At 40.5% G+C, this 25,163-nt stretch overlaps 3 protein-coding genes across 4 annotated transcripts in view; 2 read left to right on the top strand and 1 right to left on the bottom strand.

Moving 5' to 3' along the window:
* The window catches only part of LOC124261899 (probable ATP-dependent RNA helicase DDX31), a 30,868-nt gene extending 14,998 nt beyond the window's left edge, over window positions 1–15,870 (bottom strand). Inside the window, exons 1-9 of the mRNA XM_046696263.1 lie at window positions 15,670–15,870; window positions 11,973–12,271; window positions 4,820–4,895; window positions 3,847–3,961; window positions 2,950–3,059; window positions 2,607–2,648; window positions 2,313–2,377; window positions 1,902–2,021; window positions 338–447 (exon numbers count right to left, since the gene is read on the bottom strand). Of these exons, the coding sequence (XP_046552219.1) occupies window positions 338–447; window positions 1,902–2,021; window positions 2,313–2,377; window positions 2,607–2,648; window positions 2,950–3,059; window positions 3,847–3,961; window positions 4,820–4,895; window positions 11,973–12,271; window positions 15,670–15,762 (1,030 nt within the window). The 5' untranslated portion in view covers window positions 15,763–15,870. The remainder of the gene's footprint in view (window positions 1–337; window positions 448–1,901; window positions 2,022–2,312; window positions 2,378–2,606; window positions 2,649–2,949; window positions 3,060–3,846; window positions 3,962–4,819; window positions 4,896–11,972; window positions 12,272–15,669) is intronic.
* Window positions 15,871–16,086: 216 nt separating this feature from the next.
* LOC124261887 (RNA-binding protein MEX3B-like) overlaps window positions 16,087–25,163 on the top strand; it is a 61,856-nt gene continuing 52,779 nt past the window's right edge. For both annotated transcript variants that reach the window (XR_006894455.1, XM_046696253.1), the window contains exons 1-2: window positions 16,087–16,193; window positions 24,303–24,518. Coding sequence is in view for 1 of the 2 variants with exons in the window: in XM_046696253.1 (XP_046552209.1) it covers window positions 16,184–16,193; window positions 24,303–24,518 (226 nt within the window). In the remaining variant the exon portion in view is untranslated. The remainder of the gene's footprint in view (window positions 16,194–24,302; window positions 24,519–25,163) is intronic.
* Window positions 16,162–25,163, top strand: part of LOC124261888 (acidic repeat-containing protein-like) — a 53,668-nt gene continuing 44,666 nt past the window's right edge. Inside the window, exon 1 of the mRNA XM_046696256.1 lies at window positions 16,162–16,235. The gene's annotated coding sequence lies outside the window, so the exon portion shown is untranslated. The remainder of the gene's footprint in view (window positions 16,236–25,163) is intronic.

Here is a 25,163-nt window from a genome sequence, read left to right as displayed (position 1 = left end):
TTGACAAGGGAAAAACGTTAATGTCCCTTGTGACCTTGAAATGAAGGTCAAGGTCACCAACCCTGACTGGACCTTTTGCATACTGTGATGAACCTAGGTACCAAATATGAAAAGAATCTAGTCAACGGTTCTGAAGATATTCCACATCGTAGGTACGTACGGACAGACGGATGGAGCCTAATACTATTATTTTTCGCCGTCGCGCGTTTTCACAAAGTGGGGGATAATAATTGCCATATGACAAGTGTTGTCATGTGAAGGAATAGTTACCATAGTGTTGTAAAAACTTGGTCTAACCAGCAATTCCCATGCAGAATATATGTGGAGGAATAGTTACCATCAGACAGAGTGGCAGACAGAAGGATAGTCTGGCGACCATGGTTGCTCCGTGTGTTCAACGCTGTCACAATTTGGGCAATGTGTTTTTCATATCCAAGGTCACAAAGTCTGAAATGACAGCAAGAACATAAAGATATGATAAAAAAACAGACTGTCTGCCTCATCCAGCACAAGGAACTCCACCCTGTCCACCCACAGACTGGCTGTGTACCCACCTGTCTGCCTCATCCAGCACGAGGAATTCCACCCTGTCCACCCTCAGACTGGCTGTGTACCTACCTGTCTGCCTCATCCAGCACAAGGAATTCCACCCTGTCCACCCTCAGACTGGCTGTCTACCCACCTGTCTGCCTCATCCAGCACAAGGAATTCCACCCTGTCCACCCTCAGACTGGCTGTGTACCTACCTGTCTGCCTCATCCAGCACAAGGAATTCCACCCTGTCCACCCTCAGACTGGCTGTGTACCCACCTGTCTGCCTCATCCAGCACAAGGAATTCCACCCTGTCCACCCTCAGACTGGCTGTGTACCCACCTGTCTGCCTCATCCAGCACAAGGATCTCCACCCTGTCCACCCTCAGACTGGCTGTGTACCCACCTGTCTGCCTCATCCAGCACAAGGAATTCCACCCTGTCCACCCTCAGACTGGCTGTGTACCCACCTGTCTGCCTCATCCAGCACAAGGATCTCCACCCTGTCCACCCTCAGACTGGCTGTGTACCTACCTGTCTGCCTCATCCAGCACAAGGAATTCCACCCTGTCCACCCTCAGACTGGCTGTGTACCTACCTGTCTGCCTCATCCAGCACAAGGAATTCCACCCTGTCCACCCTCAGACTGGCTGTGTACCTACCTGTCTGCCTCATCCAGCACAAGGAACTCCACCCTGTCCACCCTCAGACTGGCTGTGTACCCACCTGTCTGCCTCATCCAGCACAAGGAATTCCACCCTGTCCACCCTCAGACTGGCTGTGTACCTACCTGTCTGCCTCATCCAGCACAAGGAACTCCACCCTGTCCACCCTCAGACTGGCTGTGTACCCACCTGTCTGCCTCATCATCCAGCACAAGGATCTCCACCCTGTCCACCCTCAGACTGGCTGTGTACCCACCTGTCTGCCTCATCCAGCACAAGGATCTCCACCCTGTCCACCCCTCAGACTGGCTGTGTACCCACCCTGTCTGCCTCATCCAGCACAAGAACTCCACCCTGTCCACCCTCAGACTGGCTGTGTACCCACCTGTCTGCCTCATCCAGCACAAGGAATCCACCCTGTCCACCCTCAGACTGGCTGTGTACCCACCTGTCTGCCTCATCCAGCACAAGGAACTCCACCCTGTCCACCCTCAGACTGGCTGTGTACCCACCTGTCTGCCTCATCCAGCACAAGGAACTCCACCCTGTCCACCCTCAGACTGGCTGTGTACCCACCTGTCTGCCTCATCCAGCACAAGGACCTCCACCCTGTCCACCCTCAGACTGGCTGTGCACCCACCTGTCTGCCTCATCCAGCACAAGGAATTCCACCCTGTCCACCCTCAGACTGGCTGTGTACCCACCTGTCTGCCTCATCCAGCACAAGGAATTCCACCCTGTCCACCCTCAGACTGGCTGTGTTTTCCAGGTGGTCCACCAGTCGCCCAGGTGTGCAAACCATAATGTTGATGCCCTTACGTATGCTGCAACCAGAGAGATGGTGGTTACAGCTGCTGTGTTAGATTGTAACCTGCAAAAACAACAGGGTTTTACACCTGCCACAACAAGACGTTATTGCAGCAACAATAAACAGGTTTAACAGCGGTATAAATGGGTTGTTACTGTAGCAACAACAGCCAAGTTTTATAGCTGCGACAATGGTTAGTTACTGCAGCAACAACAAGGGGTTTACAGTTGAGACAATGGGTAGCTGAGCTGGGTCACAGCTGCATCACTTGGTTGTAACTACACCAACAAATTATCAAGTACAGCACCTGGATTTCTCTGCCTTCCTCTTCTCACCTCCAATCACAAGGCCTGGAACAATTCGGATAAACGGCTGCAAATGATCGACAAAAGATTGTCACTACAAGATGTACCTTGCATATTACACTGTTTAGTGAGTCACTACTCACAATTACTTATAAACATGAACTATAGTCCTTGCTGAGATACTACAAGCCCAACTTGCACCGTGCTGTCTTTACGGAGGAACCACAAGCCATAATGGGTATACTATCGAGGGCCAGGGCTCACAGTGTGAGAGTTTGGGTTCTAGTCAGTGTTACCTTGACAAGCTCTGTAAACACCTGCAGGCACTGCTGGGCCAGCTGAAATGGAGAGAGGACATGTCAAACACTGCACAGAAGTCATGACTCATGTCAAGTGTATGGCATCTGATGAAACATTGCTGTGATAGTACCTATCTGGTTTCTCTGTGTTGTACAGAATATAGTTTTGTTTGGGGTTCAATCTGCAATCCTACTTTGGCCATATCCATCATGATTGCTAAGACGATTGGTCTATATCAGTCAATCCATCGCTACCTTGTGGAAGCAATGCGTTTGCTGGACTACCAGTCTGTCTGTGTGTCATCCCTCTGTATTGAACATTTTGTATGCTACTACCTACCTCTCTCGTGGGTACTACGACAATAGCGTACGGCCCATCAGCCCGGGTTATAGGAGGTTCCAAGGCCTGCAGTTTCTGTACTATAGGCACGGCGAACGCCAGGGTCTTTCCTGAAACAACCGTGCATTCCTTACACTGATAATTACACTGCAGCATACATTTAAATAGTGGATAATCTTCTCAGCATTCATTTACCTAGTTCATTATAAACCACAAAATACATCTGAAATGACATATTACCCCAACAGCATACACATGAAATAGTAGCATACACTTCCATAGTGAATTACAACTACCTACCTGAGCCAGTAGTGACCTGACCTAGCTGAGCCAATCTATGACCTGACCTAGCTGAGCTAGTCTTTGACTTGACCTACCTGAGCCTGTCTGTGACCTGACCTAGCTGAGCCAGTCTCTGACCTGACCTACCTGAGCCAGTCTCTGTGACCTGACCTACCTGAGCCAGTGTGTGACCTGACCTACCTGAGCCAGTCCTGACCTGACCTACCTGAGACCAGTGTGACTGAGCCTAGCTGAGCCAGTCTCTGACCTGACCTACCTGAGCCAGTGTGTGACCTGACCTAGCTGAGCATGTCTGTGACCTGACCTACCTGAGCCAGTCTGTGACCTGACCTACCTGAGCCAGTCTGTGACCTGACCTACCTGAGCCAGTCTCTGACCTGACCTAGCTGAGCCAGTGTGTGACCTGACCTAGCTGAGCCAGTCTGTGACCTGACCTAGCTGAGCCAGTGTGTGACCTGACCTACCTGAGCCAGTCTGTGACCTGACCTACCTGAGCCAGTGTGTGACCTGACCTACCTGAGCCAGTCTGTGACCTGACCTACCTGAGCCAGTGTGTGACCTGACCTACCTGAGCCAGTCTGTGACCTGACCTACCTGAGCCAGTCTGTGACTTGATGAGGGCGTCCTGACCCTGAAGGATTGTGGGGATGGCTCGCTGCTGTACAGCTGTCATCTGTGTCAGCTGCAGCCTTTCTTCCAATGCATTTACCTGTTGACATGACAATCTCATCATGTAAAAGCAATAATGACAATCTTACCATGTTGACATCAGCATTATATCACCATGTTGACATCAACATTACAATCTCACCATGTCAACATCATAATCGACATCAGTATTACAACCCTAGCATGCTGCCATCCTAATTACAATCTCACCATATCGACATCCTAATGACAATCTCACCATGTCGACATCAGCATTACAACCTCAGTATGTTCACATGAACATGACAATCTAATGTTGATGGCAATCTCACCGTGCTGACATCAGCATTACAGCTTCACCGCTGGCATCCTAATGACAATCTCACCATGCTGCATCGTAATGACAATCTCACCATATCGACATCATAATGACAATCTCACCATGCCAACATCAGCATTACCTCACCATGACGACTTCAGTATTTTAACCTCACCATGTCAACATCAGCATTATCTCACCATGCTGCCATCCTAATGACAATCTTATCATGATGACATCATGACAATCAAACTGTATCAACATCTTAAGGGCAATCTTACCATGTCGACATCAGTATTTCAACCTCACCATTACAATCTCACCATTGTGACATCAGCATTATCTCACCATGAAGACATCATAATGGCAATCTCACCATATCAACATCATAAGGACAATCTCACCATGTCGACATCAGTATTTCAACCTCTGCACGTTAACAAACCATTTACAATCCCACCATGTTAACTAGTTAATGACAATCTCGCCATGTTAACAAACCAATGACAATCTCACCATGTTAACAAGATAATGACAATCTCGCCATGTTAACAAGCCATTTACAATCCCACCATGTTAACAAGCTAATGACAATCTCACCATGAAGGGGTGGAGAGAGAGATGACTGAAGGAATCTGATGAAAACACATCTTCTTTCAATTCTGTTACTTTCGAGCTGAAACAGAAACACTCCATTGAGACACTGAGTGTTGTAACATATTCCCGAATTCCTCCACAGAAACATACACATGATCCAAGAATGTCAAAATGTGGATGCCTTTCCTTCACTTATTCCAACACTACCTGTAAATGTTAGGGTTGGGTATTGCCAAAATTTTCGTATTGTGATATATTGTGATACAGTACAACCAGAAATTATTGAGAATTTAAAGATGTAAATGTTAAAAAAAAATTCACTCATTACTCACGTATTAAATGTGAATATTAGCAGAACATAACTCCAGATTCAAAGACAGGTGAACAGTTAGTATTTTGTCAAGTCACCATGGGCAGCAATGCAGGCTTCAATGCGGCGGGGCATACAACTGATCAAAGAAGTTAGAAATTTTGTTGTCCATGCTGTCCCAATATCGGACCACCATTTCTTTCATTTCAGCAATATTTGTCAGATTTTTCTTTTTGACACTTTCCTTCATAAGTCCCCAAATATTTTCTATTGGATTTAGGTCAGGGCTATAGCTTGGCCAATCTAATAATGTCATATTTTGGGTCCGAAACCAGGCCTGTGAATGCTTTGAACGATGTTTTGGGTCGTTGTCCTGCTAGAAAATCAAAACCTTTCCATGGTACACGTGAGCAGATGGAAGTAAACGTCCCTCGAGAATATCTGTGTACCACTCACTGTTCATATTCCCTTCAAATACACAGAGGGGCGTTGCCACCCCACACATTAAATTTCGGACTGTACTTTGGGCGCTGATACAAAGGTTTATCGGTTTGTTTGGTCCAGAATTTCAGTGTATTAGGAAACAGCCACACAGAACTTTCATCTGAGAAAATCACATTGTCCCAGTTAAATTTTCTATGCTGTAAGCACCAGTTCAACCTTCACTCCTTTTGTTCAGGTTTCATGATTGTTGATGGAATTCCTCGACTTTTCTGCCAACCCATTGCATTCAGCTCAGTTCTAATTGTCTCCTTACAGACAGCCACAATTCCTCTATCAATCATATCCAGCCTCAAGTTTTGTAAACTCCTTTGTTTGTTTTTAGAAACAAGAATACCAAGCCGCCACCTGTCACTGACAGTCAATTTTCTGGGCCTACCTGCACCTCCCTGGTGCTCAGTGCCATATCCATTTGCAATAATTTTCAAAACACGATGAACAGTGTACAAAGGGATGCCTGTTCTACTTGAAATCACTTTAGCTGATCTGATGTCCTTGTCATAATACTCTAAAATCAACTTCCTCTTCTCTAAATCATCCATAATGAGGATCACTGAAAATGTCGTCTGCTAGCAAGTAAACAAAGGGGGATAACTCTTCACAAACTAATGAAAAAGGATTAACAGAGTTGTCTCTCTTGAATGAAACCAAGCACTTGATAGCTGGTCAAGGTTGTTTATACTAGAAATCCAATTAAACATATTCCTAAAATTCTCAATAATTTCTGGTCATACTAAATGTGTTTTTGCGTATTGCAATATTTATTGCAATATAATGTGACAGTGTACCACATGGTTTAAGATAATGAAATTACTGTTTCTTTCTTTTGAAACAATGCCACTGGCCACTGTCAGGACTCAGATGTGATTGTATAAGAGATCAATTGAAAATGAACTGTTTGCGAGGCATTCTAGAAGTTGTAAGCAATAGGAATGACAAATGTTTATGGATGATCAACTTCTTTATTGTTCTATTGCGACGTTTTGGTATAGATGCTTATACCATTTATCCTATCAATTGAAAATGTTTCTAAATTGAAGACTTCGCTTTAAAGTTTGGAACCCGAGGAAAAGCGGCGTCCCCTATTTTGGTTTGTTTATCCCAACAAATAGCACCGGAACCAATTCTATTTTTTTATTTATATGGTTTAAGAGTCACGCAAATGCAATTATATGACCAATAACTTTATCAAAACTATTAATGTATAATAATATGAAGGAAATGCAAATGTTATTAGTATTTTTGACTACATCACGAAAGACCTGTGAAGGTCCGGGTTAGAATATTGGCCTTCAGTAACGGTTGTCTCCCAAAACCCCTACAGCCCATAACCCCTACAGCCCAGTACCCCTACAATTAGTAAAAACAACACGCTGCATTTACCTGTCTGGTAATGAACTGACCCAAAGGAGAGATTACAGGGTGGGGTATACAGTGTGTGATTAAACTGCACAGAGTATACAGATGCTGTTGTTGGTAGCGTTTTAATAATTCATTTTACATAATTGAGATGAATTAAATGTTGAACTGGGGTTTTTTTAGCTTCCTGGTGTACATTGTAAGTAGACAGATTTTGCAAATCGTAATAATGTCAGTTGTAGATAGTAGACTGAGATAAATAATTTGAGATTATTTTGGGTGGTATATACGAGGGGCGTTCAAAATGTAGTCAGCCTAACTATATTCTCAATGTCCAATGTTTGAAAAGATTCCATTTTATTTTGAAGAAATTATTAGAAAAGCCATATCCAAAATTTCACATGTGTGAGTAATGTTGTTAACCAGATATTTGTCATAACAACACATTGGGATATAATATGTCTTTTTAAAAAATTCAGAAAATGAAATATAACCTGTTGCTTGATACCTCTTAGATAATGGTATGCCCTCAGATAATATCATATAAAATATCTTTAGTATAATATTGGATGACTACCCGTCATAATCAACATTCAAAGATTTCGATTGCTTGATTTATGTTTAGATGGGGGCTGTTTTTCAAGGACACCCCCATCTTAATCTTTCAAAAACATTGAGTCCAGATATTCAAGCTGGCACTGTTTTAGTGGAGCGGCTAAGCAGATAAAATGTGCATTTAATGATAAAAGCATGAAACTTTGCACATTTATAGACTGATGCATAGTGAACATTTTAGGATGTGGAGGCACTCAAAATAATTTAATTTGCGCATGCACAGTAGATAAATAATATTTTGCCTTTTCTGGTTCCCGTTATAGCTTTGGGCCTGCCATCAGTACAATAATGGGACTACTTTTTTAAACAAATACTGACCCAAAATACTGGTCAAACATCTTGAAAACATAGCTGAGTCAATGTTATGAACACTGGCCTCACACCAGTGCATGTAAGTGAGGACTGTTTGCACTTGCATCGGTTGTTACACCCCTTTGTACTGACACAATACCAAAACCTGACAAGATTGTGGTGTAGTGTCGTCCAGTAGGGAACATGCTGTCCACTTTTCTTCTGTATCACTCACTTGGAGATGGGAGTTCAGGCCGTGGAAGAATGACTGACCCCACACATGACCTGCCTGGTAAGCTGCCCGTTTGGCACGCTGTACATGTGTTGATGGGATGGCATGAATTGAATTTTTCTTTGCAAATAATCTCAAATAAAAGTGATTGAACATAAACAGAAAAATATTCCCAAAGCATCCTTCCATGATGGTAGGGAAGGAGCAGTTGCCAGTGCTTTTACTTCGTGTGGGTTTGAAGCTGAGGGAGGTTCTAAGCCTACATCTCTGTGTGCTCGAAGTATCACCGATCTCATCCAGAAGGATATCTAGTTGTTTTGGATACTTCTGCTGTGACATCTCTCATGAGCGGGATGAAGAATCGACTTAACTTCTGACGTCTGGTGCTCGTTCTACGTAGATAGATGCGTAGGACTCTGACCAGACGCAGTGATAAGTCTTCCTTATCTTCATTGCCAAGTATTGAAGATAATAGTGGGATGAGAAACTGTCCGTCTGGCTGATTTGTGTCAAAAAATCCAAACGGAGGCCAAGATGCACGGATGTATTGAGACCTTTATCAAATCTGGTGAGGCTGAGGTCTATAGAATGGAATTCTGACATTCTGAGTGAGTTTGGAGCCTTCACAAAGTTGATGACAGAGCTGATTGGTGCTAAGAGCCCAGTCTTGAGATTCTTTGAGGTTCTGAGGTTGTATATCTGCTGGAATCCCCTTACTTCTGGCAAATTGGTCAAGACTCTTCCACTTATCAACATACAGGCTTCAGGTAGATCTGCATAGAGACCGGGAGACTTCTGCTCTGCTGGAATAGCCGCGCCTGGTCAAGTTCTTCTTGATTTGCTCCATGCGTGCAGATCGAAGACACTCGAATTTTGATGCTGCTGCTTCATTTGAGGATAAGTGAGAAGGTTTGACCAATCTGGAAGTTTTAGAACAGGATTGCCTGCTAGCTGGATGAGTTGGCTGTCGAGGGGCCCAGTGGTTCAAGAACTCGGATAACCTAGTCAACAACAGCTCCTTCCGGTGCCTGTCACCAAGCTTAAAACTTTCGGCTCCAGATCCTTTTTCTGTCTCAGCCGCTACTCTGTGGAACTCTCTACCCGAATCACTGAAGTTGATTCCATCTCTTGAAACTTTTAAATCCAGTCTTAAATCCCCTCTTCAAGCACTATACCTAAAAGATACATAACTAATACCACTGTGGAGAACTCAACTGCCTCTGTTTCCATCGCTTTGAGGCAATGCTTTGAGCATACCTTCATGGCGTGGATATAGCTTAATATAAGTGCCATTATTATTATTATTATTATTATTATTATTAATGGCAGGATAACTCCGCGTAACCTCGGTGATTGATGTGAAGAAGCTTTTCTTCTGGAGACCACAGCCCTGAGGTTACATCTGTGTCGAGGTGTGCTCCCCAATCCTGTAGAGATGCGTCTACTCACAGATGCAGGTTGAAGCTTAGCTCGCCCAGAAGGTCCTTGCGCAGACCTTTGATTTCATCGTCCACCATTGGAAATACTCTGGTAGGTGATGTGGTAGTTGTGGTCTGAAGTCCTGCTGGACCAGCAGTCAGACTAGAAACCTCTGGATGGGTCGTAGTTGCAGTCTGCCCCTCTTCGTGAGTGATTGGGATGATGTTGGGCAGCAATCGTAGCGTGTAATTCAACTGACGTTTGAGTTTAACGGCTTGTTGAAGTTATTTAATGCCATTGTCTAGGTAGAAGGTGCATCAAATTACCCTGAAGGAAGGGTGAAGGAAGCTCACGATAGGCTTGGTTACCCATGTGTATAAGCACAGGCCATGAACTTGCCAAACTGTAGAACCCTCAACTGGTTTTTTGATGGTTGAACAGGAATCGTAGATACTTCCCGGAGCCTGGGTGGATTGGCATATGCAGATATGCATCCCTTAAATCCATGCTTTCCAGAAAGTTGTTCTGTCTTATCATCTGCTTCAGCTGTAGAAGGTAGAGAATTCCAAACTTCTCTGTCTTCAATAAGTAATCATTGTTGAACATCTTCATATTAGTCTGGACTTTGATAAATTGTTCTTGGGACCAAGAAAATTGGGGAGCAGAACCCTGGGTCGAGTTCCTCTTAAGGTTTATTGCTTCTTTGGATAGAAGTGACTCTATCGCATCTGTGAGACTGGGTTGTAGGGTTTCTGCGTAATGTATCTGCGGAAGATAGAGTTGAGCAGTGGCGTCGTATTCACTGGATGGTATATCTATTCCTTAAGATTTGTGTGATGAATGGGTCTTCCAGAAGGTCCCACTTTGGCCAATACTTCCTTGTCTCTACGTAAGCAAGGTGAGTCCCGCCGATGCTGAGCAGATCTGGTCGGAGATAGACTCCTGGTACTTCTCCTGGATGACCATGGACAAAAGCATACGTTCTTTGTCGGACTGTGGATCTTTGAAGTGTGATGTCATCGCCTTGTTGATGGATCTGGATATGGTGAGGCCCAGGAGGACTCGTCTGATAATAGTATCAATCTGAGCAAGCCGGGAAGACCCTGCATTCTGGTAGCTTTGGTTCTTGATGACTTGCAAAGTTGATTCAGTTGGTGGTAAGGTGAAGGTGGACGATCCTTCGATGGGGAAGCTATGGGTAACCCGTTCGCAATCCAAGTTAGCTGGTATTTATCATCGTAGATTGATGTTGGCCCTTCATGATACGATTCTAACCCTGTTGACACTAATATGAGAGTGTGAAGAGTGACAGGCTTGGTCAAGTGCATCCGCTGCACATATGCAGCTTGGAATGTGTTGGGGTGAGATGTGTTTTCAAGAAAGTATTTCAGATATGTTCTTTTATATGATGACCGATTTTGGTGCTTTTATCATCAAATGCACAATTCTTATGAAAAATTGATCTTAGTCGCTCCACTATTACAATATGTTGAGAGCTGACACTTGTGTGACCATTGCTTTTATTATTTTATGCACTTTAATGTCTAAGTTTGATTCTAGCGAATTTCTGCCTATCTCAAACACCAAAAGTGTTTCTTTCATATTTTGTTTCCTGAAGTTTGTGATGCATTTATTGCAGATTTTGCAAACTACCAAGATAAAAAGTGAAACAAAATGGGGATTGTGAGGATGGAACATGGTAAAACCAATTTGCTTGAGGTTGACAGATAATATGTAGAAAAATAAAACATAAAAACATTTCATATGTTATGATATTATGATATTTAATGAAGTTAATTAAACCTCAAGTTCAATATTATTGAACTTTCATTAAAATATTTTTGTGATTTTCCATTTAAACCATTATCTCAAAATCTTAGTTTCCTTATTGCTCATTAAAATCATTCTCTTGAAATCCAAGTGTTTGGAATGGTCCATTGTATGAAATAGGTAACAGGCAGGAGATTAGCAGTGCACTGGACCATGCACTTTGTTGATATAAGCTGTAGGGATAATGGGCTGTCCGGCTTTTGGGAGGTTACCTCAGTAACCCATGCTTGTCGAAGAGGCTTAATTAACGAGATCGGTGGTCAGGCTCGCTGACTTGGTTGACACATGCCATCGGCTCCCAATTGCGCAGATCAATGCTCATGCTGTTGATCACTGGATTGTCTGGTCCAGACTCAATTATCTACAGACCGCCACCATAGCTTTGAAATGAATATTGCTGAGTTCGGCGTGAAAACTAAACTCACTCACATCACCAAAATTATCGATCATGGTCACGCCAATTGCCGATCGTGATCGGGTGAACCGGTTTGCAAAAGTGTATAGCAATATATCGTATTGTGAAGTTCAAATTGAAATATAACGATTAACCGGTTTTCTCTTTCATCCCTATTAAATATGTCAGGCAGACATCAACGTACCTGACAACTTTAGGTATATCCGGATTGTATCTGAACAAAGATGAAACCACCTGTCCGCCATGTCCACTCTTCGTCTTCTTAGTCGTATTTCCGACATTGTCACCTTTCTGTTTCCTCTTTCTTGAATGCCCATCACCTGTCTGTGGTGTAGCAACCGCCTGTCTTGTATCAGCTGACTCATACCCCGCCATGCCTCCATCTCTGGTGTCCCCCGCATCTACTTTCTCTTCAGTTTTGGACTCAGCAAATTCCTTCTTCTGTTTACTTTTCAGCTTCCGACGGCCTTTTATTCGTCTGACCTAAAAACACATCAAGCAATGGTCTAAATATTTAGTATGTGAAAAACCACTTGATGTATAGCATTGCAGAAGCAAACTAGCCATACTCACCAAAGCTCTGATCTGTTCTATCTCTATGCCTTAGGACTATAGTACTGTCGGAAATAGAAAAAAAATTGTTTTTAGGCTGTTACGCTGTATCCCTAAAATTTACACAATTGCAAATAGCATATGTCGAAATAACCCACTTCGGCCTAACTGGGCGTTCAGTGGGATGCGTAATATGATATCCAGAAAAGCATGTTTACTCGAAAAATCGGGCAAAACTTAGAAAAAATATGAATAGCTGCTGCAAAAAATATATCAGACTATAGATGGCAATTAGGTCGCTCAGCCAGGTATGACGACGGACCGTCGACTCACCTGGCATGAAATGCACGTGCTGCCTACAGGCACAAGGGGTCATCTCAAAGATATTTTGTGCTTTTTCATGTGTATTGACTATGACTCATCTACTGATTAACATCTTGCGTGTCTTTCTTTCATAAAGTTTATGTTGAGATATGTAAGAGAGTATGATACCCGAAAACCATAGAAACGCATCGTAGTATATAGGTGGCATGACCACCCGAAGATCAACAGGACTGGATATTATTTGTAAACTGTTATGACGTGCCGTGTACCTCCCCAGTATACATGGTATAATTGCCCTAAAGGATTATCTTATCTTAGCTGATATCTCTATCCCCAAGCCCAACCCCAGGTTTTGCTTTTGAGCCGACCCCTCCTATCTGTTTGTTTTCATAGTGACAGTGAGACTGCATGGTAGCTACATCCTTAATAGTTTCGGCATAAAAGTTATTATTTTTTAGGTCAGATATCGTTTATAATGAATCTATGTCTAATTTCAAACTGGGAATTTAAAAAGTGTCCTTTGTAATACAATATCGTCGCACACTAATTTGCATAAAGCCATGGTCTGTTCCAAATGAGTCTTTTGGGACTTACAAAAAAAAAGCATTGCTCATTTCTGCACTAATTTCCCCTCAGTAAAGTCATTTTTCTCCGCTTCCTATCTCTCTACCACTGAGACTGTAGTTAGGCCGAACTTAGTTTAACAGATATTTCACACTTTCACATATCAACTACATAAATTGTAGAGATAAATGAGAAAATACAGTTTTTTTCTATTTCTGACAGTACTATAGTTGTGTTGTTTGTGTGGATCCTCTTTCCGATCAAGCATCCTTTAATATCATTGTGTTTACATAACCACTTCACAATTAAAAAATAACCATTTAATCCCTATTTGGTTTATTAGACTTAGGGATAACCATTGCTACCAACAAGTAAATCAAATCTTTCTGAAGGAAATTCTATGCAATATGTTAGAATTAACAAGTTTGTACCAAGTAGCTCTGCAAGGGATGTAACTCTGCAAAACTAAACTAAATAATGCTCCAGTTTTCCTCACAGGAAAGCCCTTGTTTTACACGTTCTGGCATCTGGAAAACATTTACTGGTCCTTTCAGATGATATTGCAGAGTGGGGGCCATTGAAAAGAGAGGTTTGTTTGCTCTTTTCTTTCATAGAAAACCATTCATAATATTGTATTACACAGAAAATAGTTCTATCGCCTGATGGCAGTCTTTAGATTTTTCTATATCATGCATTCATTTTTTTCTCTCAGTAAGACAGCGCAGATAACCAAACGTATTTGAAGCAAGCTGTCAGTGTCGCTCACAGAGGAACTGTATACAAACTCTGTATTTTGTGTTATGATGTAAGGGAGAATAATTCTGGATTCAAATACCTTGTGAAACATGAGGCTATTTAAAGTAATTTTAAGCTTTTTTGTTTATTATGGTTCAACTAAAGTATATATATGTATATACTCTCTCAAAAGAATTTGCAATAAATCGTTGATATCATATATATTGTCATACAGTTCAGAACACTTTTTAATAGGTTTATGGTTATCATCTTAAAATTAAAATATGTGATATACTCCCGACCGCGTCATACCATAAGACGTTAAAATATGGTACTTGTTGGTCCCTGCCTGGCTCTCGGCATTAATGGGTACAACAAGGACTGGTCGGCTCGGAGTCAGTATAATGTGTCTGAGTGGGGTATTTATGCTTCACTGCGGCATGGTATCTCAATGAGGTAGCACTATAAAACCAGCTTCAGTCTGGGCTAGTACAAGCAGCCGCACATACACATACACATGCATGCACGTCGTCATATGAGCGAAATATTCTCAAGCACGACGTTAAACCCAATTTCACCTCACCTCACCTCAGGATATACAGTTCTAAGTGTCTACCTCTCAACAGATACTTAATACTTAAATAAATCTGAGCATTATACATACAATTAATGAAAATCTGTTTATACAGATTACCTTGGCCAGAAATTCCAATGTATTTCTATTTTCCTGTAAATATATTTTCAGTGTAAATGTCGTGTATTAAGTTGCATATATCATAGAATTAAATGGTAATGATCTTTCTTGTTTATCTGCTCTCCCTTTCAAAGTGAAGACTTACTGGAAGCCATCTTCGTGTTGATGATCATAATATACCAACATATGTTAATATTTGTTGATTTATTAAGCATGTATATTAACTCCAATTCATTATTTTTACAGCTGAGATATCAGCATCAACATTTAGAGCTAGTGTTGATATAAGTGAAGGGAGGTCATCCACGTTTTGACATCCTTGGATCATGTGTATGTTTCTGTGGGGAATCCGGGGGGGGATATGTTACAACACTCAATGACTCAATGGAGTGTATCTGTTTCTGCTCGAAGGTAACAGAATTGAAAGAAGATGTGTTTTGCTCAGATTCCTTCTATTCAGTCATCTCTCTTTCCACCCCTTCATGGTGAGATTGTCATTAGTTAATAGTTTGTTAACATGGTCAGATTGTAATTGGCTTGTTGACATGGATAGATTGTCATTAGCTTGTTAACCTGGAGAGATTGTCATAAGGTTGTTAACATGGAGAGATAGTCATTATTTTGTTAACATGGCGAGGTAGTCATTAGCTTCTTAATATGGTGGGATTGTCATTGGCTTCTTGGTTTTATGATATACAAGACTTCATTAAATTCCAGATGAGCAGTTTTTCCCTTTGTGGAGCAATGTACTGATGGACGAGACTGTACCTGTATTTGTGGTTTGATAACATTTATACATACAGTTTAGTATTTGAGGTGAGGAAGTGTGACATTTTGGGGTTTTTTTTCACTATAATGGAATTGTGGACATTTTGGTGACTTCTACAGCATTTGACAGAATTTGGAAAAGCATGGTTAGTCCTGACAAACCTTGAAAAACTAAGTTTAAAAATCAAAACCGTATATTTAAATGTGTTGTCGACTTGATGTTAGAATTATCAGCATTACCTACCCGATTTCCGGTGATTTTTGATTTAATATGAGAGCCTTCGCCGACTTGAATATTTGTTCCAGAAAGATTCAAAGTGATACTGCTGTCCATCATGAAATATTAGTGATATTCTTTCGTTGTAATGCTGTAACACGTGCTTGTGTTTATATCCGCGAGTTGTGTCCCTTTACGGAAACCTACACAAGCTCCTCACTTCGTCGATGTTATTCCTCTGCATTTGCACATACGGCTGAATAGACGAAGTTGTCACGCGCTGGTAAGGAGCTTGGCGGAGGGAGCATATGTTGACAACATAGAAATAGAGACGATTTTCTATGGTTGACAACTACAAATTAAGTTGATACCGATTTGATACTGGCATGCGAAAAGAATAGGTTTATACCTACATCCCAAAAATAATAATGCAAGTCTGCGGGGAGATAAAAGCTATTCAGACTACACTGTTGAATGTTCTTCAGTAACGGCTTGGTGAATCTTGGAAATAGCTGATCCCTGAAAGTCAAAACATCATGAAATGAAAAGAAGTGAGTTTTAGATAATATTCGACTATTAAGGTCTCTGAAATGGTAATCAAGTTTGTGTATGATTCGTATATTACATATACAGTTAATGAGTTCACCAAACGCGTGCACGACCGGTTCTGGCTGTGGATTGGACGTACACTGCCATTAGGAACTGAGGACCCTAGTGAGAATGGCTACATGTTGTCTGTTTCCGTTTCTCAACATGGTCACTCGACATGTCGGCCATTTTCTGCCGCCGCGTTGTGATGTTAAGCGTGACATGCCGAGAGCTGTCGACCTTGCATTAGCCTAATGATTAGGTTTGATCTAGACTACATAATGTTCATTAGCTTCATGGATATATGTGAAGTAGTGACTACTACTACTAGTGTATAGCAGCCTGCCATATTTCAAAATGTCCCTTTAAGCTGTAAGGGTGTAGGGAAAGAATTAAAGGGAAACAAGTCCACACACGCACACGCACACACACACACACACAGTTGTATCGCCAGTGACATGTTAATTATTCCGCTTGATCACCAGACACCTGTTGTTTTTTGCTGTGTATATTGTGATGCCATTTTCTGACAGCATCACCCTTTTATTTCTGGTCAGCATTAATCAACAACAGTTTGTCAGTTTGACTGTAGCTCTTAATAGTCTTATTGCGTAACCTTATCGATTAATATTCTTCCACCCTGATAGGTGTCACATAAGTGTCGCAGTGAGAATAACGCCAAACACAAGTCAAACCAGTCAACATTATAGTCTATAGTGATCAAATTTTATTCCATAAAGGAAAGGCTGATCCAGGGATTGGGATAGAGAACTTTGACAATGGGCCATTTTCAGGATTATGAGCCATTTTCTGAATTTAGAATGGGCCACTGCCCTTGTATCAATAGTAAACTTTAAAATTTTAATGCGCCATTTTTTATTCTAATGTGCAAAATGGCCCCTGCCTTTCCCAATCCCTGGCTGATCCATATTTCAGTAGTTTAAAACTTTTTCCTTTTTTTTTATTACATTTCATGCATTTATGCATATACATGTACATTAGGCAGACATAAAGTGTGGCAAATATACATTTCAATAATCAGTACTTTCAGTCATGTTATACAGGTCTTGGATAAGTAATGAATACGTAAATGTTTTAGCAGAATTATTCATTTATACTATAAATAATTTACAATGACACTATATAAAAGTGATTACGGACAACACTGTGATTGATCATTTTATGACCACTTCAAAGGATAATTCAGGCAGTTATCTCCATTTTTTCTCAAAGTTGCTATTTCTGTTATTTTTTATTGCTATGAATTGTTCAATTTTACAAATGTCCTTTATTGTTGAGATAAATCTGTCAAATGATAGGGTCAACTGTTTAAGACTTGAAATGTAGATAAATCTTTTGGCTATGAGTAAGATATGATCAACTATGTGAGTGTTTGAGCCAGTAGTTTAAAACTTGGAATGTTGTTTCCCTTTAACTGAACTTAGTAGCTTTGATGATGGTATACAAGCAGGAAATTGTTAACATTGCTGACTTCACTATATTTCCTTGGGCAATCTGTTTTCAAATTCCTAAAAAATATTTTTTCTGATAACATTTCAAATAACAATGCCAATACACTAAATTAACAGTGTTTGGCATGACGCAGGAAACCTGCACAAGTTATCTCAAATACGCAGTGAATTTAGAAGCTTGCTTCATTCTTGACGCAATGGTAGTATGGATAATCTAAACTTCTAAAACTAAATGTTTGCCAGTTAACTGTTCATTGCTGATTAAATAACCTGACCTGCCTTACCTTACCTTGTTTGCGTTCTTATTAATCAATCACATTTAATGTCTCAAGATGAAAGTTACAAACTAAAGTTGACTCCCCAAAACATGTCCATGTCTCCCTCTCATGACACCAGGGAGTCATGATGACTCCTAAGTTTGTATGCCTAGGGCAAACACCGAATTAAGCCTTACTTTTAGAACATTTATTTCTTTTATCACTTGGGTCATCAAGTGACCATGTCTCATTAGTTAATACAGATAATGCCTCTCCCTTCTAGGCAACAGTCAGGTAACATTTTGTTACCCTCAAAAGTTTACAAAAAACATTACATTATTGGTGCATACAAGTTTTCTGATGCAAAATTATCAGCTTCAGTTTGATTATATAATTCAACTTAGTATGTAACACGAGTTCTGATTGGTCAGTGCTATAAATTTCTGACCGTATAATAAGCTTATGCGGTCGCAAGTTGAAAACCGATTCACCAAAACCTTTGAATGTATCCCTACACCATTGGGGTAAAGCAGTTTTACAGGGCATTGTCATTTGCAGAAGCCCTGGGTCAGTTAACTCCCCTATCCCACTAAAATGGATGGAATTTGCGTTAAAAAAGGCAAAACAGTATCATAAATGTAATTTTAAGTTCAAACAAATTACTCACAGCGGGCTGTTGACCCAACACTGTGAGATCATGAAATAAGATTTATGACGTTATTATGGAGCGTGACGTCACCTGCTGTGACGTCATTTGACAACAGAACTGATAATGGCCCATAGTTGAGGAATCAGCGGGCCATTATCATTTGCAGCGTTCCGCTCATTTCTGATAATTAGAGTCCGATTTCAAGATAATTCTGTCCATTTTAGCTGTAACACTATGATTTATTCATCATTGTCAGATTTAGTCAGTGTGCACATAATAAATGTGTTGAAGTTTGAAAAGGGAACTAGTTTTTCTGGCGATGGTGTAAAGTTGAAGGAGTGATATGATTAACCTTTGACCTAGAGGAACTTTGACCTGGTTTAAATAATGAATTTCTTTCACGAAAAAACAGCGCAAAACGAGTTGAATTAAAATGGGGATAGCTGTACTGTGTTTGACGAATTGGGGACGTATACCAGTGGTTATATGGCCCCAAATGTAACGTTATATCGACTCCGCTTACGCGTCGCCGATATAACTTAAACTTGCGGCTATATAACCACCGGTATACATCCTCAATTCGTCAAACACAGTACAGTTACTGTATCCCCTAATTATATTGTGCATTAGAGAAAATGTAAGTTTTGAGGTTTGTTGTCATTACTTTTTGAATATCTATCCTTTTATAGCTTACTCAAGGACTTCAGCAGCAAGTAGCAAACAATATGTTGTCCTCACTGGGCCTTGAAGTGTCTATTATGATGACATCATTAGGTGCATGGTCAATTTCATGGGCTCAAGAAGCAGGTGTCAAATAACAGGGGATGTGACTCAAGTGCAGGAAAAGATGAGGAGCTCATGCATACCGTCTCGATAGTATTGAAGTATTGTTGAAGACATCAACAGGTGTGAAAACTGATGTAACTTTTGATGCATCCTTCTCTCAAGATGTCAACAATGCCAACCAAACTGTTGAATGTAGGATTTGAAAGAATACTGTACATGGCACAGGGAAAGCAGCAGTGTCAAGGTCATTAGGAGGTCTAATGGTTTCTGTCATGATTTATATTGAGGGCAAATGGAAGACAAAGCTTGTGTGTTTTCCTCATTGATAAATTGCAAAATACGCATAGCCAGCTTGCTTAAATTAGATGCCAGTGTTTATCAAAATCTTGAGTAGAATATAAAAAATAATCAAATTGATCATATGAAGCCAATCATTACCTTTAACACATTGTCACATTGTACACAAAACATGAAAGACTCTTTCTATTTGTTAGTTTATCCTTTTATGTTCTGTCATGAGTGAGTGAGTTTAGTTTTCGCCGCACTCAGTAATATTCCAGCTATATGGCGGCGGTCTGTAAATAATTGAGTCAACAGCATGAGCATCTATCTACACAATTGGGATACGATGACATGTGTCAACCAAGTCAGCGAGCCTGACCACCCGATTCCGTTAGTTGCTTCTTACTACAAGCATGGGTTACTGAAGATAAATTCTAACCCAGATCTTTCCGGGTTGTTCTGTCGTGAAATCCCATACAGAGAAGTGGTTACATGGCCTTGTTGATGTGTGGTGCTATGTTGTCATGCTCCACACTTGTCACAGTTGTAGTAATGTATCTATTGAATTATGCTTAACAAAATGTAATGTGCACTTCAATTCTTATATTAGGTTAGTCTGTTCTTATTAGCACAAGTGTGTTTGGATAAATAGTGAAAAGTCTGGTGACGTGATAATCCTGTCCAGGATGTGGTCACTCGAGCAGAAACTTTTCTTGTGGAATATGTTGACAGGGTCTAGTTAACTTGACGTTTATTGGCTATTGTTTACAAACAGTGCTTCAGAATGGTCAGCGTTTGGTCTCTTTCAGGACTGCTCTACGTTACCATGGTTACAGTCAGGGGTTAGTTGAGGGTTAAGGTTTGTGTTACCAATCTCAGTGCTTTTGACAGATTCATCCCGTGGAAACTGAGGAAATTCCATTAAATTTTCAAGAGTTTTGATTGTCATGGTGTCAGTGACTCAGTATGTATGGTAGTAGGGCTGCGCAATATAACCGGTTTACCGGTATTTACCGGTTCAGACATGAAAACGATACATATTGCGATACACTGATCGAAAACCGGTATTTTGACTTGCATTCGGCAATCGTCGTAACACTCGGAAATCTTAGGATATTTCCTTGTTTCATTTGTGCCAAATATTAAATATATTCAAATTTTTATTTTATCATGATTAAAAGTTCTTATTAAAGCTTAATCAAGCATAGTGATTTTTTTGTGTTTTTGCTCTATAAATCAAGCAGTAACTCGATTATAAGTAGTGTTTTGTTTAAAAAAAATTTCATGCAATATATTGCAATACATATCGCAATGCATGCTTTCACATCGCAATATAGCGCAATATGAATATTTGCTGCAATACCCACCCCTATATGGTAATGTAATCTTTTTAAAACAGAGTTGTCATTGTATTGACATCACTGAATGTGTAACTACTTTGTTTCGATCCTTTTGTAATCTAGTGTTGCCTGGAAACTTCTAGAAAGCTATGGGCAAATCCTGGATGGTATGTAGCATGCCATAAAGTATTCAGACTGTATATATTGTGTAATGCCTCTGTCACTCTTCAAACAACACGAGGCGTAGTGACATACGAAGAATGGGTGTTTTTATTCTCGCAGTACAACTATCAGTCCATCCTGGATTCCGCGATTTCGCGATTGTAGAATAAATCACAGAAATTACCTTTTGATGCAGAAAATCATCTGGTCCACGGAAAATGCATTTTCATGCAGAATACCTGCTGAATTTGCCATATTTGTGCCCCGGAATTTACATATTTTGAAAGTTGAATCAAGATTGACTATCAACCGAAACGAAAAGTCAGGGTAAATGTCCAAAATATGATTGGTTTCACAAAAACGAACTGCAACATTTTGTTATAATGATATTTTCAAAATATTCACGAATAAAGATGATTTATTCCTTAGGTAATAATTTTTCCTTATCCTGACTCATGCTAAATGCTTGTCTCCTTCTCCTTTCGAATGATAGTGGAACACTTGAAATCCCTTTAAGTTCCCTTCTAAAAAGTGGACGTAAAATCACTACTCACCCAGGAGTTTCCTCCCTTGCCCCTTTGGCGCCCTTTTGGTCACCTGACCTACCATGCCTTGAGGATGGTTGTGAGAGCACCTGGGTCCCTATACGGCACATATCCTTATTTTTCCTTATCCTGACTCATGAGGTCAGCCCTCCCAACCTCCCCTCTTATGGCACTCTGGATTTCCCTGTAAATCCGGGTGTCGGCCATTCATACGGAAAGAGTGACAAGGCATGGTCGGTCAGGTGACCAAAAGGTTTGAAGTTTGAAATTGCATTATTTTCAATTTATTTTCAATTTTTTAACTGCAGATATTTTTGCAGAATTTTGAAAAATGGGATGCAGAATATAGTTATATTTGCTGTGGAATTCTTAAAAATTAGTCGCGGAATGCAGAAGGGACTGAACTATGTGAGGCAGTGTGAACAGTTCACACAGAGTCCGACAGGCACTATGGAGGAGAAGTCAGACTGACACTTGTTTTCATTAACAATATTTTTCACATGGTTGAATTTGTCTGTTACATTTTGTAAGCACTACAAATTCTTGTAAAGTCATGCTGGAATTTATCTTAAAGGCTCCAAGAAATTTATGTTCCTAACATACTAGTCATCCTTTAAAGATGTGAAATTTTGCCAAAAAGTCCCAAAATAACTACATGTTTTTTTCCTTTTTTTATGTGCATTAACAAATTTCATAAATGACGCTTACCAATTATTTTTGATGATTGATCGGTTGTAATGAACCAATCATCAATTATGCGATTTTAACCAGTTCCCAACACTAGTGCTAATCAGCTGAAGCATGTTCTTCGGAAGTTGAGAGCAAGTCTGCAGAGCTCCAGATAAGATTGTAGCTCATGTGGGTACTGTACCCACTATTTTTTTGGAGTGGGTATTATGAATGTTGAGTAGGTATTTCATTTCCCGTTACCCACTGCTTTCAAATATGTGCGTATTTCAGTCACTTTACTCACCTAAGTATTATGTCATTGAGTAAGTTTACTAAGCAGGTATGTTCTGCCTTGTGTCATACCTAATCAAACCAACTTAAATATAATGGAAATTATTGCATAAAAAATCACTCAACCTTTACTGACAGTACAACACTTGTCCTATACTAACTGTACAACTTGATAGCAATCGATGCCTTTTTCATTATGCAAGCGATTTTTATAAATATATTCCGTTTGCATTTGTTTTAAACTCTGTGCGTATCTAACATGCGTAATTGGTATGCAACAATTATTTTTCAGTGCGTAATTCTATGCGTATTTTACCCGGATACGCAACTTACCTGGGCCTCTGAAGTCTGTACTCAGCAAAGAGATATATTCAAGAAGCACTATCTGCTGACTCTCACAGTGTTGGTGTCTGTTGGGATGGTACCCCTGAGCACCAATTCAAACATTAGCATCGTTAAGGATGAGACCATTACATATTAGTTGATAATGATTCTGATACTGTCTTGGTGTCTGAACATGATGGTAATCTGACTGAGCAGCAATTCAAACATTAGCATCGTTTCTTAGATGAGACCATTACATATTAGTTGATGATGATTTCGCACTGTCTATAATCTGTTGGGATTCTATATTTTTCGTAGCACCAATTCAAACATTAGCAATGTATATTATATGAGACCATTACATATAAGTTGATAATTGTGTTTTAATTATGTCTTGGTGTCTGTTGGGTTGGTGCACCAATTCAAACCTGTAGCACCATGAAGGATGAGACCATTACATAATAGTTGATGATGATTTCGAGATTTTACTTGCACTGTCCAACATGTGTTTTCGCACACAGGCCGCCAGGCCATTTACCATGTTTAGTGTTAGATCGAAGAGGGGTGAACGATGAAAGAGAGACCAACCTGAAGGGGTGAACATTTCAATGTTTATGTGAATTTTGAATTTGAGAAATTTACCAGAAAATATGTTGGGGGTAGAAGTATTGGGTAGCTTGGTAGGGTTTAATTTTGTTTAGATAATGTCACTACTTTATGGTCATACTGTAGTTGTGCTCTACTTTCCAGTGTTAATTGTCTATATAATACAGTAGAAACCGCCTAAGTAAAGACCGCTTAACTAAACAGACCTGATAAGTAAACACTTTTCTTTGGTCCCAGCAACTTTCTTCATTAATTATCACTATTAGAGTCTGGTTAACTAAACTCGGATAAGTAAACTATACCGCTTAACTAAACGTCTTCTCACCGTCCATGGAAGTAAATTACTTAACAAAAGAGACTGGATAACTAAATTAGCGATCACCACATAATCCGACATGAGGGGCAGTCGTGTCAGTCTCCAGTCAAACAAACATCCTACTTACAGCTGGCTGGCGTCAAGCAGTTGACAATACACTGACAACTGGAGGCCAGCCCTGATAAGTTGTTCATTGTTACATATGCATACATATACATGCATATGGTTGTCATTTGCAGGTTTTTATAAGTTTGGATAAGTAAAATACCTGATAAGTAAACAATTTTGGGGAGTCCCTTGAAATTTTACTCATTAGGTTTCCACTGTAGTCAGATATCAGTGTTTATGATGTGTGTTATGTTCAAGAGTTCTCGTGTGACATTTTACTGTGTTGGCGATAAAATAAAGAGCACTTGGTGTGCGGTTGAGGATGCTGGGAACTTTGGTAACAGCAGTTCCCTGGTGGTGACCTTGGCAGCTGCCATCTACTTCATTCGCCGCAGTTTGCAGCAGTGTGGAGCAATTGGAGATGGGTTTGCTGAGACAAGGGGGGACTGGCGTCCACAGCCTGACTCAGGATATCAATCAGGTGAGAGCTTGTCAAGGTGATTGTAATATCGTACCAGTGATGTAACATTATTGGCGATTGTGATGTCGACACTGAGAGTGATTGTGATGGAGAATGAATGTATTGGAGAGTTATTGTGACACTGAGAGTGATTGTGACACTGTGATTGATTGTTACACTGAGAGTGATTGTGATGGAGAATGATGGTGACACTGTGAGTGATTGTGGTGGAGAGTTATTGTGACACTGTCAGTGATTGTGGTGGAGAGTTATTGTGACGCTGTCAGTGATTGTGGTGGAGAGTTATTGTGACACTGTCAGTGATTGTGGTGGAGAGTTATTGTGACACTGTCAGTGATTGTCGTGGAGAGTTATTGTGACACTGTCAGTGATTGTGGTGGAGAGTTATTGTGACACTGTCAGTGATTGTGGTGGAGAGTTATTGTGACACTGAGAGTGATTATGATAGAGAGTGATTGTGATGGAGAGTGATTGTGACACTGTCAGTGATTGTGGTGGAGAGTTATTGTGACACTGTCAGTGATTGTGGTGGAGAGTTATTGTGACGCTGTCAGTGATTGTGGTGGAGAGTTATTGTGACACTGTGAGTGATTGTGGTGGAGAGTTATTGTGACACTGTCAGTGATTGTGGTGGAGAGTTATTGT

This window comes from Haliotis rubra, unplaced genomic scaffold, assembly GCF_003918875.1.
Source record: "Haliotis rubra isolate DU_JTF1 unplaced genomic scaffold, ASM391887v1 Scf814, whole genome shotgun sequence".
NCBI classification, from domain to species: Eukaryota; Metazoa; Mollusca; class Gastropoda; order Lepetellida; family Haliotidae; genus Haliotis; species Haliotis rubra.
The sequence above is the reverse complement of the archived record's forward strand: the minus strand, read 5'-3'. Positions and strand labels throughout refer to the sequence as shown.